Here is a 15479-nt window from a genome sequence, read left to right on the forward strand (position 1 = left end):
CTACTACTATTACTACTACTAATAATAATATTGTTTGCCCGCCATTCTCAAAGAAGACAATGACATCAGGGAGGTGATTCCATGACAAGCACTTGAATTGAATTTGAGTGAGAGAGGGCTATGCTAAGTCACCAATTTCATTTTCTCCTCCAGAACAATCTGTCCCTGTGGCCATTTATGAACCAGGATGTGAGGCAATCAGGGTTAAGTGACTTGCCCAAGTTCATACAGCTAGTAAGTGTCAAATGTCTGAAGTGGGTGGGATTTGAACTCCCATTCTCCATTCTCCTGATTCCAAGGCCAGTGTTCTATCTACTGTACCACCTAGCTGTCCTGTGTACAAAAGCTCAAAGTTTGAACAACACACAAGAAGGGGATCATTGAGACATAAAGGGATGAAACTGGTAATTGAATTCTTCTCCTTTCCTCCTTGCTTTCCCTCCCATCTTCCCTCTCATTTCATTGTCTCTGCCAAAAACTAATAATATTTTAAAAATCTGCTTTAGTGATCCATGTCATCCTTCAAAAGTTGGAGAAATAAACGAGGGTATTGCTGTTCTGAATCAGCTTGTGAGAAATGAGAAGAAATAGATGCTAGAGTTAAAATTTTAGGAATGGGGTAAAAAAGTTTCCTCCTAAAATTTATGATAGAGTTGCAGAAAGTTAGGGTCATTGAATTTTGGCAAAGCATTGAATTTAATTCAATAAAATGAAATCCAGTAGAGAAAATATGTGCAATATTATACTTGGGTACCAAAATTTAACCCACAATTAGAAGATTGTAGAGTTAAATTTGGCAGCAGTTGCTATAAAAAATGTTCTATAGCATTTTGATGAACTGAAAGCTCAATATAGGGGGAATGAGTAATTTTGTGAGGCAATACAAAAAGCTAATGTAATCTTGAACTGTATTGAAGGGGTATTTGTACTCTATTTTCAATAATCAAGAAATGACATCACATTGTACCCTGTCTTATCAGATCTCATATGCAATTATTTTGAGAATTTTTAGATACCAGAATTTATGAAGAAAATTACTTTTCTGAATAATGTTCAGAATAGGTCAACCAAAATGATGAAAGGTCTTTAAACCATTTTATATAAAGATTGGTTGAAAGAATTAAGCAAAAAAGTCAGAATTAGGAAAAATATGGAGAATCTGCACATTTAAACTGGAGGTAAATTTAGACTTCATATCATCAAAACTTAGGGTAGTCCCAAATTAGAAAACTCTTTTCTTCTTCTAGAAGGGGGTGTATTCTACTTCCTTTGAGGTCTTGAGGCAGAAGCATGAAAATCGCAAATCAGGTTTTTATAGTGAGGGTTCCTTTTATGTATGGGTTGAATAAAACAACCATAATGTATTTTTACAGTTTCAAAGTCTCTGATTCTATGATTCTGTGAAATTTTAGTGTGGCATATTTTACCTCAATATGAAAAGAACTTTTCATATTTAGAGCTAGACAGAAATGACATCAGTAATTTGCCCTTTATTATTGATGGTTAAACCATAGAGTATTTAATTAAGTCTAAGAATGACTTCATATATAGATGGTGAAGTCCTCCAGATGCCACTAGTTATGGATGATGACATTGTGCAAACTGCATCAAATTCTCAAAAAGATTATTAAGCCTTCTTCATGATATCCAGAACCATTCAAAACTATTGGCCTGGCAATTTATAACGAAGATGTATGGAGTATGTATGCATGCACTTTTATCAGACTGTGACAGACATACAGTTGGTTGAGTAACCCACTGAATTATTTCAAGGGTACATATTTCTTTTTTTAAGGGTACATATTTCTTAAATAGGAACTCCAAATTGCCTATGACCAAGTTCTAGAATTGAATTGCATGAAAGTGGGTTAAATTGCATTTGAGAAATTGTGTGATATTTTCTAACATCTCAATCTTTCCCTTAGCATAGAAAATATTTCAATTTTAAATTTTATTAGGAACTTTTAAACTTCCCCTTTCAACTTTGAATGATTCCCTCTTCCCTCCTTACGTAACGAGACATACATTATAATCAAGTATAATCTAATTTTCATAAAGGTCTGCAAGTTTTTGGATAATTCTACAAATTCATGGAGGGAATGATGATGGAATGCTATGTAAAAAAAATAAAAGATCTTTGAAGAGGATAGGTAATTTTTTTTTCTTCGAAAGAGAGACATATTGCAGATCCACTTTTAGACATTAAGGGGAGGACAGCTCCTTGACATGACACTGATTTCCATTTTGTTGCATTATTAGAAGTTTCCTCTGGGTAATAGTGGGACCTCTCTCACTTAAAGAAAGGTATCTCACTTTAGGAGGACTTGATCAATCTCTGTATTTCCTAGTGTATTCTAAGTTGTAGAGCTCCTATTAGATCTGTTACTAGCTTGGACAAGTTAGTTCATTTGCAATTCAGAATATATGATTGACCTTTAAATAACTAGCCCCTGGTGGGAAGTAGTCAAAACTGTTCAATGTAACTAATGGTTACTTTCTCTCTTTAATTGAGGGATCAGGGAAGTTTTTAGTTCTGAACTTATTAAGCACTAAGACCTGCAATATTTAGGAAGGAAGATGAGTATAATTTTAGTTAGATTCCAGTCTCTTAGAGAAGAACCAGAATTGTCAGCTTTTTAGGTCCTTCATTGACTGCCATATAACCTGGAATAATAAATGTCCCTGGAAGATGATTGGGTAGGATCACTGAGATAGCTATCCATTTCTTTCTGATTTGTTTAGGCAACCCATGTGGCACACACATCTTGAAGGAGCACTACACATTTTACAAGAGAATAAAGAAGGAGAAATTAGCAATTAAGAAAACTTAAAAGTACATTGAGTTTTATAATAGATATGGTTTTATCCATACCATCTTCTCCCATCTCTGCAGAGAAGATAGGAAGGTCAATTATAATTCTTTAGAGCAAAGTTTATTCATTATAATTCCACAGTTTAGTTTTGCCTATTTTATTGTTGATACTCATTATTCTTGCTATGTGACTTTTAAATATGAAATACCATGATTACTGAAGAATAAACATAGTGAAATGTTATTGACACATGATGGCAATAAGTAGGCAGTGACATATTAGCAATGATAACTTGGTCACAAGAAGAAGCATAAAATGTAATATCAAAGATGTATGATTTGAAAAGAAGGCATTTATTATGTAGTATAGATAGCTTTAAGGCTATACTGAGCCTATGTACAATGTTAAAGAACCCAGAGAAAGGCCTTTGATACATTGGGCAGATGCTCACTGTAAACCTTATGACAGAACATGATAAAGGTATATTAAATTATCATCTGTTTGAAATCTGTACTTGTAGAGAGAATCATAATATTGTATGGATAGTGATATTCCTCATAGGCCTCCTTTGTGAATGACTATGTACCTAATTATGATATTCTGATCTATTTGTTAGACATCTGGGATAATGTGGTTAGTTTAGGGCTTCACATTTTAGGATAGATATTGTCTATAATCTGGAGTGTATCACAGGAGGACAACCAAGGAGGTGAGTCACCTAGATAGCTTTCTATTAGATAATTGGTGTTTATTTTGAAAAACAAAAAGCAAAAGCTAAAAATTTGGAAAGGAGCAAATAGATCTGATATCAAGAGATAAAAATAAAAACTAAAAACAACAAAAAACTTTTTCAACTTCTAAGGATATTTAAAAGTAGAATTAGCTTACTTCAGAGATAGAGGATTTTTTCCCCAATGGAAGTCTTCAGGAAACGACTGAATGATAATTTTTAGGATATATTGTAAAGCAAAGGTGTCAGAGTCATTAAACCAGATTAAAATGTAATTGAGAATTATTTTGTAAAATAAAAATATAGTAGAATAGAAAGGTAATATACGGCTTTCTAAGTCAACATGTGACCTTGGATAGAGCCTTATTTAAGGAATTCTCCTCCATTTCTATTTTAGTTACATACTATTTGCTGTAAGGGATATTCATATTGAGTTACAAAATAATTACTAAGATCTCTTTTGAACTCAGGAATTCTGCTATACATTTACACAAAATGGGTAGCACCTACTGGTGATGCTGTAGAACAGATTTATTCATCAAGTAAGAACTTACACTAAGGTCATTGTGTGGTGTGAAAGACTGAGCACAAAGAAATGAATGGGGGTGGCTAGGTGGTTCAGTGGATAGAGTACTGGCCTTGGAGTCAGGAGTACCTGAGTTCAAATCCGGCCTCAAACACTTAATAATTATCTAGCCGTGTGGCCTTAGGCAAGACACTTAACCCCATTGCCTTGCAAAAAACAGCCCCCCAAAACAAAGAAATGAATGGCAGTAAGAACAAGATATAGAGATAAAGGCTTATATATCTAAATGAGTACTGGGTTTTGAGTGAAGAAATTTGGTTTTGAATCACAGCAACTTTAGTAATCCCTTCTTCTCCTGACTTAGTTTATTCAGAGAATTGAAATAAGGATATTTATAATAAATATCAAAGATTTTTTTTGTGAGAAAAATCATGGTGCCAAAAACAAAACACTGAGAGTTCCTATTTAAAAATAATGTTATACATTTATTTTTTTTAAAAACTATGCTATGTGTCTTTTTGCATTTCCATACTCTCAATTTTTCCATCTGTGCATTATCTTTGTTCCATACATTTTTATCTAGGCATGTTGCTGTCATATAGTCTATGTTGGAGAAATTGCAATCAAGGCTGTCATGTGATAAATTGTGATAATGTCTACAAAGTTTTGCATAGTTTATGGAGTATAATAGAAATATGGACAATTATCATTATACAGTATTGAGAAACAAGATGGAGAATTGGGTACTTTAAAAGGGAACAACCACATAAAGGGAACTCCCCCTTAAAAGGAAGATGGAAAAGGCAAGGAAAGAGTGATTGATACTGGTCTATTGGAAACTCTTCATTAACAATTTGCCATGTGGCATTTGGAAAAAAACATCAGTAGTAGAAGTCAATTTTGCTTGGTGAAGTGATGGTACCTGACTCACTTCCAGCTCAGAACCCCACAGTTATATGTAAAGAAGAGCCAAGTAAGGAAATAAAAACAAAACTGAAGGTGGAATAAGGAAATCTGGAGTTTAATTGATTGGAATATGGAATCTAATTGATTCAATTGAATGATCTTTCAAAATTCTCATGCATGGCAAAAATCATGGGGTTGATTTTTAAGGTATTTTCCTGCTCTAAATTTCTATTATTTTAAGAGAAAATAAGAAACTTCTTAGCAACAACACCCATGTTAATAGGTATGCTGATATAAAATTTCCTTTCAAACTAAGGCAATATTAGGCATTAACTAGAGCTCTTATCAGTCTCATGGTTGTAAATACCTCTTTCCAGATTAAGGAAATATTTACATGATCATTTCAGCTAAAATCAATTATAGTCTTGTAATAATTCACTCAAAAATTTAATCCATTAATTAAACAAGCAAGCAAAATAAACTACTGCTATTTGCAAGGCACTATGTTAGTTATACAAAGACAAAAACTAACAGTCTAACCTCAAGGACCTCATCATCAACTTTAGAGGTAAGTAGCCAATATATCAACATCTGGTAGAGTGAGTTGGGGACAACTGAGTCATCAGGCAAAGCCTTCTCTAGGTGAAAAGAAATGAAAGGGCAGAGAACACTATAAGGACCAAACATGAAGTAAAGGTCTGCAGTCAGAGGTGTATCCTAACCTGAGCCTAGAAGGGAAAAAAAATCATTATATAAAATACCAGTGAGAGAGCATATTTCAGGCAAAGCAAATGTCCTATATAAACATAGGAAATAGAAGAATCACTTTGGAGAAGAGGCAGAAAGAATGGTAAATGGGGAGTGAGAGTAGACAGGGAATATGAAATGAGACTGGAAGGAGGCATTTCTCAGCATGAGATGCATTTAGGAGCTAAAGGATAATTTTTTTTTTAAGATGGGAAGAAGCTTGCCTTTTCTAAGAATGATCACAAATATCTTTCAGCAGGAAGACTGAGTAAGTTTGAGCAAAGTAAATGATGTGAAAAACCCTCATTGTAGCTAAATTCCCAAGCAGTTGCTGTGTAACTTGGAGTCTTGACTTTGCCTGAAATGTACTCTTCTCACTAGTATTTTAGATATTGGTGTTATTTTTCCTTCTAGGCTCGGGTTTGGTTACAAGCAGGTAACTTTTTTATATTCAGTTAGTTTAAAGATTTGATGAGTTAGATAAAATCTATTTTTGAGACTGCTCCTTTCTCTAATCAAATGAATATTTGACAACAAAGCTTGGAGAGAAACTCTGAAATTTGGAATGGATTTTTTTTTTTGCTTTGTTTTCTTTTTAGGCTTTTGCAAGGCAAATGGGGTTAAGTGACTTGCCCAAGGCCACATAGTTAGGTAATGATTAAGTGTCTGAGGCTGGATTTGAACTCAGATACTCCTGACTCCAGGGCTGGTGCTCTATCCACTGCGCCACCTAGCCGGCCCTGGAATGGATTATTCTTATGGCTTTATAGTAAAATTTTTAAGATATATTGAAGGAGAAATAATAAATGTAAAATGTTTCAGTTTGAAGTCAATAGTCTAATGGGGAAAAAAGGACTGAAATAAGATGTAGATAGATTAGAGCTAGATCTGTAATTTCATTGATGTAAGAGACTGTGAGGTGAGGAAACATCCTTTGCTAATACAGATTGCTTTCTGTAATTTCTAAGCTTAGAAATCAGTCTGAACACAGAGGACAATGGCTTGCACAGAGCCATGTAGCAAGTCTGTGTCAGAGGCTGGACACATGAAGCCAGGTCTTCTTCCCTTGGAGCCTGGTCCTCTAGCCACCATGCCAAAAATCACTATTATAAACTATTAGCACTAATATTAATTAATATTAATAAAATATAATTTTAAAGCAAAACACTCTAAAACTAATGGCATATTTTCAAAATAGATTAATTTTGAGTCCTAATGTGATATTTCTATATTTTTTAATTTCTTTAAAAAATGAATTTCAAATTAAATTTGATTCATTCAAAGGATTGATATTTTTTTTGTTATTTGAACAGATCAGTTTTAAAAGATAGGAATGGACTTCTAGAAATTAGGAAGCTTTCCAAATTAGCTCTTACTAAATGACCTGAATCACATAGTTCTAGAATTTTACTGTGATTATAAGCACCAAATATTGGCTTTATGTCTTTAATAATCAAATGATTATTACATATTTATAAATATTTTGAGCTGAAAACATCTGGACACTCTTTTGATTGTTAAAGTAAGAAAAATACCTTTCAATATAAATGCAATAATTAAGTCCACATTAAGAATATGTCAGTATTACATTTTCTGTCTCTCTGTCCAAAAACATGGCATTGTCACTATTTGGAGATGAGGCCTATTGTATTCATTGTTTACAATATATTCACTCAGCAGGGGATAAGGCTTCTTAACCTAGTTACAAGGAAGTGCTCAATTCAAAAATAAAGACAGATTTTGTGGAGCCAAGATAAACATGGGGTAAATTAGTAATAGATAAACTCAATGGATGATAGGAGCTTTGTAGCATAAATGGGTTGCATTCTCTCATCTGCTTTGAACTGAATCAGTCACAGAAGAAAAAAGAAAAGAAAAGATTTCTACTATTAGGGATATAATGCATTTCTGAAAAATTCAGCACCATTATAATTGAGTATGCTAATGGGTCATGTAACATTATTATTGTTGCCATTATTTGGAATTTTCACAATGTCACTATGGGATCTAGGGATATTTTTCCATTAATGGTTACTTTAATCTTAAACCCATTTAAATTACTTCTGATTTAAAAAGAAAAAACTTAATAACAGAAAGTCAGCATAGAAAATTGGGACTATTATACTTTTTACACCAAGACCATTTCTTGGCATTATTAGCAGGGCAGAAACAAACAAATACAAACAAACAAAACCTCACCATGTATGTTTATCAAAACATAAGATATTCTTATTTATGTCTCTTTGCTGAAGTAAAAATGAAGATAATATGTTTTGCAGAGATCTCTGAAGGACTCCTCATAACCTTATAAGGTGATTTATACATTTGTTATTAAAACAGTTAAGAAAGCGAATTTTTTCCTTACCTGGAATCATGGTGGTTTCATCAATAATTAATCGATCTATGTAATTAAAGATTGTATTCTTACTGGAGCTCAGTCAAAGCCTCATAACAAGCATTTTGTGAATATATTTCTTCCTTAGGAAGCAAAAGAAATTGGAGGCAAAGTAGTTGTAAAAACTGATTTATTTCTTAAAAATAAATACAAAAATATAAATATAAAACATTAGCAGATAGAATTTGATGAAATGAAGTTGCACAAAGTTTTGTATACCAGCTGCATATCACACTTACTAACACCAAGTGTACAATTTTTGGAATTGTAATGTACAGAACAGGATATATATGTATATATATGTATATATATATATAATTTTTTAAAAAAAAATTCTTCTTCACCTCCTTGAAAGCTGCACTTGCAAGGGCAGGACAGGTACCTAACAGAAGCGGCTTGTATATGAAGTTGCTTAAGGGAGTCTTATCCTGTTCGAGTTTCAGAAAGTATCTTTTAATTACTAAAATGGACAACACTGAATTTCCATAGCTTTGGCTCTTGGAAGTGATTAAATAAAATGCTGTATATACTCCATGTGATATCCTACAAGAAAGAATTAATGAAATTAATGAACAGATTAAAAAGGGAAAGGGAAAAAAAATATTGCGCAGAGTGGTAGGAAAATTCTCCTGAATGTCAAATATGGTAAAGGAGAGGAGGTGGTGCCTGGAAAATGATTTCTTCTTGAAAGAACAGAAAATGTATCCTAAGTTAAGAGTCTTTGTCACTTTCCCCACCACCATACATTTCAGCTAACTTATTAAACCGAGGGCCCCATTCTCGGAGGTAATCATAGTTTTGGTCTCCATCAGTAGTACCTGATTCTAGTGAACTCAAAGATTCAGCTATAGAATCATTTCCTTCATAGGCATAGGTTGCAAGTGAGTCATATGGCGGAGCAGTGGGATCAATATCATGCTCCTTTAACCTCTCATTAATGAAATCTCGGACGTCTGTGTTATCTGGAGCTGAAGGAGTCCTCCGTGGGATAAATAACGTTTCTGGAATAATGTCTCGTCTTAGCTTTTTGTCATCTATAACTGCAGGATTCCTGAGAGTACCAATATCAAATGCTTGAGTGTCTTCCTCTCCACCTCCTTCATCATTATAACTCACGATATTGTCTCTGATATCCTCTTTAGACAAGATGAGAGGTTCTTTCTTTCGCTGCCTTTTTAGAGCTGCAAATAGCACAACTATAACTGGGGGATAAAGAGAGGAAATAAAGAATAGATCTTGTTTAGTATGAATGGATAAGCGTTGAGTGGAAATAAGTCAAATCTTTTTATTTCCATACTTCTTCCTAATCAATAGAGAATTTAAGATTAAATTTTGTCCTTTAACTAGACTTTGTGAATTTTTCTGCCTCATTATTATCTATCAAAAATCAAGTGCTAAAATAATTACTAGTATATGTATTATATTTTCAAAATACTCATATCTGCCTTTTAGATTTGTGTGTGTGTGTGTGTGTGTGTGTGTGTGTATATGTGTGTGTGTTTGTGTGCCTGTGTGTGTGTGTGTGTGAGAGAGAGAGAGAATTCATTTTACTCTTCCTCATACATCAGAAAAGTATGTAGGATACACAAACTACATATTTAAATTCAGGATGTTCTAATTTCCTATGCTATTGAAAAGCTAAATTAGAATTGATAACTGCATTCTTTTTATAGGTTATGTCATACTGTGTCTGGGAAGAGTAATTTATCCATCAGTTTTTTAAGACAGTGAATTATGGCACTTGTACTATGATATGAGTCAAAATAGTAAAATTTCTTTTGTAATTTAGAGTATATATATATATATATATATATATAGCTAAAACTAAATATAGAATTATAAAATAAATAGTTTGCATGAAAATTAACTTACTTTTTTTTTGAGAGCAGGAAAGGACCTAATCTTTTCTCATGAACAAAACAAAACAATAATAAACCTTGTACTTTCCCTTCAGTCACAATGGTATTACTTCTAAGTAAAGAAACAGTGCTTTCAAGTTTGTGATCACATAGACAGGTTTTCATCTCTGTATCCATATCTCTTGGGCCATCTATTAAGCAACATACAGTACACTTTCAAAGTGAATTCATTTCTATATGCATATTTCTCTCATATATGTATAAATTTGGCAGTGTAGTATATATAAAAGAGCATAGTGTGATTGAATTTCAGTATCTTAGATTACTCTTTTAAAGTATAAATTTGTCCAAAAAAAGATGCTCACCTCTATTAAAACAAATTTCCTCACCTGGGAATTTCCTATAAAAATGAAGTTACAAGTTTGTTCCCTATCCCCTATTCACAGAGATTAAAATGCATTATTAAATATATGAATAACTAGAAAAGGATTTAAGTTTATCACTTAGCAAGAGTAATGAATTAAAGATGGAAATCTAAAATGTTAGCCACATTTTAACAAAGGCAAAAATTTTCTTATAGCATGTCTGACCATTTCATACCATTCATCAATGAACTCTAATGATTCTTTATAACATTAAGAACAAATATGAACTCCTCTAACTGACATTTAATGACCTCCAAAATGTGGCTACCACCTACGTTTTCTGACTAGTATATATTATTCTCCTTAACACGTTGTATGTCACATGCTCCTGGCCTCTGATGATTGTTTATTTGATACTTCTCTCCTCTTCTCCATACTTTTGCACAGATCTTTTTATACATCAGAATGTGCTTGCTCCTCACCAACACATCCAGTAAGATTTCCTTTTTTTCCTTTCAAAACTCAGTTTAAGTGCCACTTTCTATATGAAGCTTTTCCTGATGGGACAAATGAGAATACATATTTATTTTATATTTATTTCTACATGTGTATACCTTCTGAAATAGAATGAACTTCTTTGATAGAAATGATTTTTTCATTCCAACTGAATAATACAACACCAGACATATAGTATGAACTTTATAAGTGCTAAAGCAGAGGAAGACCTATAGCATGCTGAATAGATCCTTCATAAAGTATATATGGAAAAATAGGGACAAGAGCTGAACAGTTGAAAAAAATGGATGAGCTGTGATCTATACAGTCTATTCTTATTAGATTGTCAATGTAAAGGAAGTATTGATCCACATCCACACAGGCTTTGTGTATTCATCATTCAAAAATTCCCAAATTGATGCCTATAATGTCAGAGACTTATTTTTGTGCAAGATTAGCCCTGGATGATCTTACAAAATTTTATAATTGTATGATAATAGACTTCCTGTTTATTGTCTGAGGATCAATCCAGATAATTAAAAAGGCACATCAACATAGAATAATGAACATCTTAGTCATAGAAAAGCAACTTTGAAGATCATCTATTAAGTGAGAGGTCAGTGATGACTGTTGGCAGAAGCAGCATCCACTGTGACTCAAAAGCTTTCCAGTTTTTAGTGGTATACCAGAACCTGCAGTCCACAAGAACCCAGAGACATTTTTTTAGGTTTTTTTTGTTTGCAAGGCAAATGGGGTTAAGCAGCTTGCCCAAGGCCACACAGCTAGGTCATTATTAAGTGTCTGAGACCGGATTTGAACCCAGGTACTCCTGACTCCAGGGTCGGTGCTTTATCCACTGTGCCACCTAGCTGCCCTGAGACTTTATTAAATGATGACATATCAGAGTGGAAGTTTGTAGATACTAAATATATAAAGCCATGAATATTCATGTATATATATATTATATAATTAATTATAGCTACTTGAATGTTTGAGTATTGAATTATACTATATATGGATAGATGAACATTTCTTTCAGGATATAGTGTATGTAAGAGATGAGAAGGGAATAAATTCATCTTATTTATCAGTCAGAATGATGAGTTTTACAGTTATTATTCCACTTGTCCTGTAAGGTGGGTGGTTTTAACCTCATATTATCCCCATCCTCATTGATGAGCATTCTGAAACAAATAGAATATGTAACTTGTTCAGAGTCACACTGCTACTAAGTATCAGAGGACAGAATTGAATTTAGGTCTTCTTGGTTCTAAAATTCCTTCCTCTGAGCCAACAAACCTCCCTAACATTATTTATGATGCACACACATGTATGATATCTAAATATATGTGTATGTGTGCGTGTGCATATATTTTTTGATATCTCCATTATCAAACTCTATAGATCTCTCATTTAATGCCTGCATGATGTCTGAATGTAGATACGTATTTCTCTAATTGGTTAACAGTCAAATTAGACTCAGAATCTAACTATTCAGTGTCAAATTAAGAGGAAATCTATCTATGGCTTGTGAAACTGACTATTGTTTATCACTTTTATCAGTGCTTTGGACAAAGGCACTGATGGTAAACTCATCAATTCTTTAGAAGCAACAAAAAGTAGCTAATATGCCAGATTATAGACTCAGGATTCATATGTAGTTTACCAGATTATTGTGTTTAATTAACTAAACTAAAATACAATTAGGATGACTGGCTGTGGAACTATACCTAGATGATATAGATAGATGAATACATATGCAAATAAACCTATGTCTGGAGAGAGACAGAGAGAGAGACAGTGATATGGAGTGGTATCATGCTGAACTATCCAGGATACCAAAGAAGTCTAGGGGAGAGGAAGGGAGAAATGTATATGTATTATATAGGCTTAATAAATTTTTTATTTTAAATGACAATTTGTATGTACTGTATAAATTAGATTAGTATAAAGGATAAACAAATTACCCATATAAATTATTATACAGTAAATATATCTATCTATCCATGTATATGTTCATATGAATATATGTGTGTGTGTACATATGTGCATGCATTCATGGAACTATACACAAATAAACATAAACACATTAGTTACAAGGCATGGGGAAAGACTAGGTAATCAAGAGAAGCAAAAACAAAACAAAACATAAAAATAAATAATCTCCAAAAATACAGATCCAGAAGACCCAGGGAACAGTCATTGTCCTGAGGCATAAGAAAGAAACTTGCCCATTAGACCTAACATATGGTTATTAGTCTAAATTAAAATACATGTTCAAAATAACAGGTTCAAAAATAACAAGATGACAGAGTAAAGGAACACAAGGATTACTGAGTGTGATGGCCTCAGGCACTATTCTTAATTCATTAACCTGTATGTTTTTTGGTTCTTGTGAGTAGGTAGACTTATCTATTACTTAAGGCTACAAAGAAGGATATATATATATATATATATATATATATATATATATATATATTTTTTTTTTTTTTTTTGTAGGTCTTTTTTGGTCTAGGCTTGTAATTTCATCAGTTTGAGAAACTCTCTAAGTAGAAATTCCTTCCACCAATGCAGTTTTATAATTTATAGCCTTGGAAGTTTCCTGGAACATTGAGGGATTTAGAGACTTACTCTCAATTAATAAAACATAATTTCAGAGCAGTACTAGAACACTTAATCATCCTGATTCCAAGCCTCCATTCATTGCATCATGATTCATGAGGATTAATGATAGTAGCATATTCTTTGAAAATAATCTTTCAGATTAAGGGAGCAAAATAGCATGGTTTACAGTACTAGGCAAAGAAATTAAATTTGCTTCTTATCTTTTTTTTATAATTACTTAACTATGCTAAGGTTGTCCACCTTGGAGAATATGAATGGCTTATCTGAGTGTTCCAATTCTGACCGGGAAATAGGTCATTGAATGAAAAGTTATCCATTTCAGATGGAAAAGGTTTATCATTTTATCATTCTTAGCATTAGAATTAAAAAAAAATTAGAAGACATTTAAGTCCAACCTCTTAATTTTATAGTTAAAAAAACAGAAGGCCAGGTTTTTAGATATTTTGTCAAAGGTGATGGGGGGGTGTTGAGAAATATTGGGAGGATTTATAATGAAGTTTATTCTAACTCCAAATAATATAAAACAGCAATAGCAACAACAATGGCTTGTATTAATATAGCCTTCAAAGTTTGTAAAAAGACTTTAGACACATTATTTCATTTGATCTTCACAATACTGTTCTTTGCCCCTGGTATTTTTAAAAATTTTGGGGGGAAAGTAAACTCATTCACAAACTCTCTCTCTCTCTCTCTCTCTCTCTCTCTCTCTCTCTCTCTCTCCCTCTTTCCCATCTCAACAATTATACAAATGCATGATTGAGAAGACAAACAACTTCTTTTGTCTGCAGTAACAAAACTTACCCAACAAAATGATGATGCAGAGGAGAATGGCAATAAGAGCCCCTGTGCTTAGGCCAGCAGGAAGGAGTAAAGCCTCAGCACTGCAAGACTGCATGTTCCCTTGGTTGTCACAAGCGCAAACTCGAATAGTGAGTGTCCCAGTACTGCTTTGGATTGGGTAATCATTGTCAGAGATCACGACTGGAAGGAGATAGCTACTGATTTCATGCCGACTGAACCCATTCTTTCTTGTTAAAATTCTAGCTGTGTTATCTAAAAAAAAAAAATTAAAACAGAGTTATATATAGGTTTTGGTATTTTATGCATAACCTGTCCTGAAGACCCAGTTGTGGGTTAAGATATATTATATTTATTGACTTTAATTTATGAAGTTCCTAAAAGAATGGAGATATGTGTTCTAATGCCAGATACTGAATATTTTGTTGAGCAGATAGAACACCCAAAACACCTAAAAAATTCTGTGTCCTAGAAATATAAATTTGCAACATATAAGTAGTTGAATTATTTGAATTTTTCACTATTCTTCATATATATATATATACATATATATATGCATAAAATACACAAACCTATTCATTAACACAAATAGAATTTAGGAGCATATTCTAAACACTGTCTTAGAAACATTTTGAATAATCAACAACAATAAAACAGTACAATGGCCCTTAATGTTATGTCTTCTTATGACACTTAACCATTTAGACAGTCATATAAAGTTTAAGTATTCTAAAGAGAGATGAAATAATCTAAAATGGAGGTCCTTAATTATATTTTAACGGACATCTCTAACAATTTCCCAATGAACTCTTTTTGAGGATAATTTTTTTATTCATAAAATAAAGATACATTTTAAAAGAAACCAATTGCATTGGAATGTATTTTTCGCATTCTGTTTTGCAGACTCCAATCTGTGAGAATCCCTCATAAGAATTCTAAAATAAAGGGTCTATGGTAATATTTGCTTTAACTCTCAAGTTCAGTCCATTTTAAGCCATAGCTATCTATTTCATTCTTCTGAAATAAAGAAACCAAGAGGAAAATTTTGACTCTGTTGTCTCATAGAGGCAACACATGGAGGCAACACACAGACAAACCTTTCAATTTGAGGGGGGGAAACAGAATAGTCATTTAAGTTTCAAGAAATATGAAACCATTAATTATTGATCATTTTTAAAAATCACTATTTATTCTTAATAGTTATGTTGCCACTCTCAGGA

The 15479-nt window shown here is 32.8% G+C and overlaps 1 protein-coding gene across 2 annotated transcripts; it reads right to left on the reverse strand.

The window, feature by feature from the left end:
• Positions 1-8246: 8246 nt before the first annotated feature.
• LOC141503215 (cadherin-10-like) lies at positions 8247-14427 on the reverse strand. 2 transcript variants are annotated; one of them, XM_074208414.1, is made up of 3 exons: positions 14263-14427; positions 8936-9319; positions 8247-8660 (listed from the first exon to the last, which is right to left on the reverse strand). In XM_074208414.1, exons 1-3 carry the CDS (start codon positions 14354-14356, stop codon positions 8626-8628), a joined length of 513 nt encoding a protein of 170 aa, XP_074064515.1. In that variant the 5' UTR covers positions 14357-14427; the 3' UTR covers positions 8247-8625. The 2 variants fall into 2 exon arrangements, with proteins under 2 accessions (XP_074064515.1, XP_074064514.1); XM_074208413.1 differs by having other exon boundaries at positions 8251-9319.
• Between the last annotated feature and the right edge of the window lie 1052 nt (positions 14428-15479).

Source organism: Macrotis lagotis, chromosome X (assembly GCF_037893015.1).
Source record: "Macrotis lagotis isolate mMagLag1 chromosome X, bilby.v1.9.chrom.fasta, whole genome shotgun sequence".
NCBI lineage: Eukaryota > Metazoa > Chordata > Mammalia > Peramelemorphia > Peramelidae > Macrotis > Macrotis lagotis.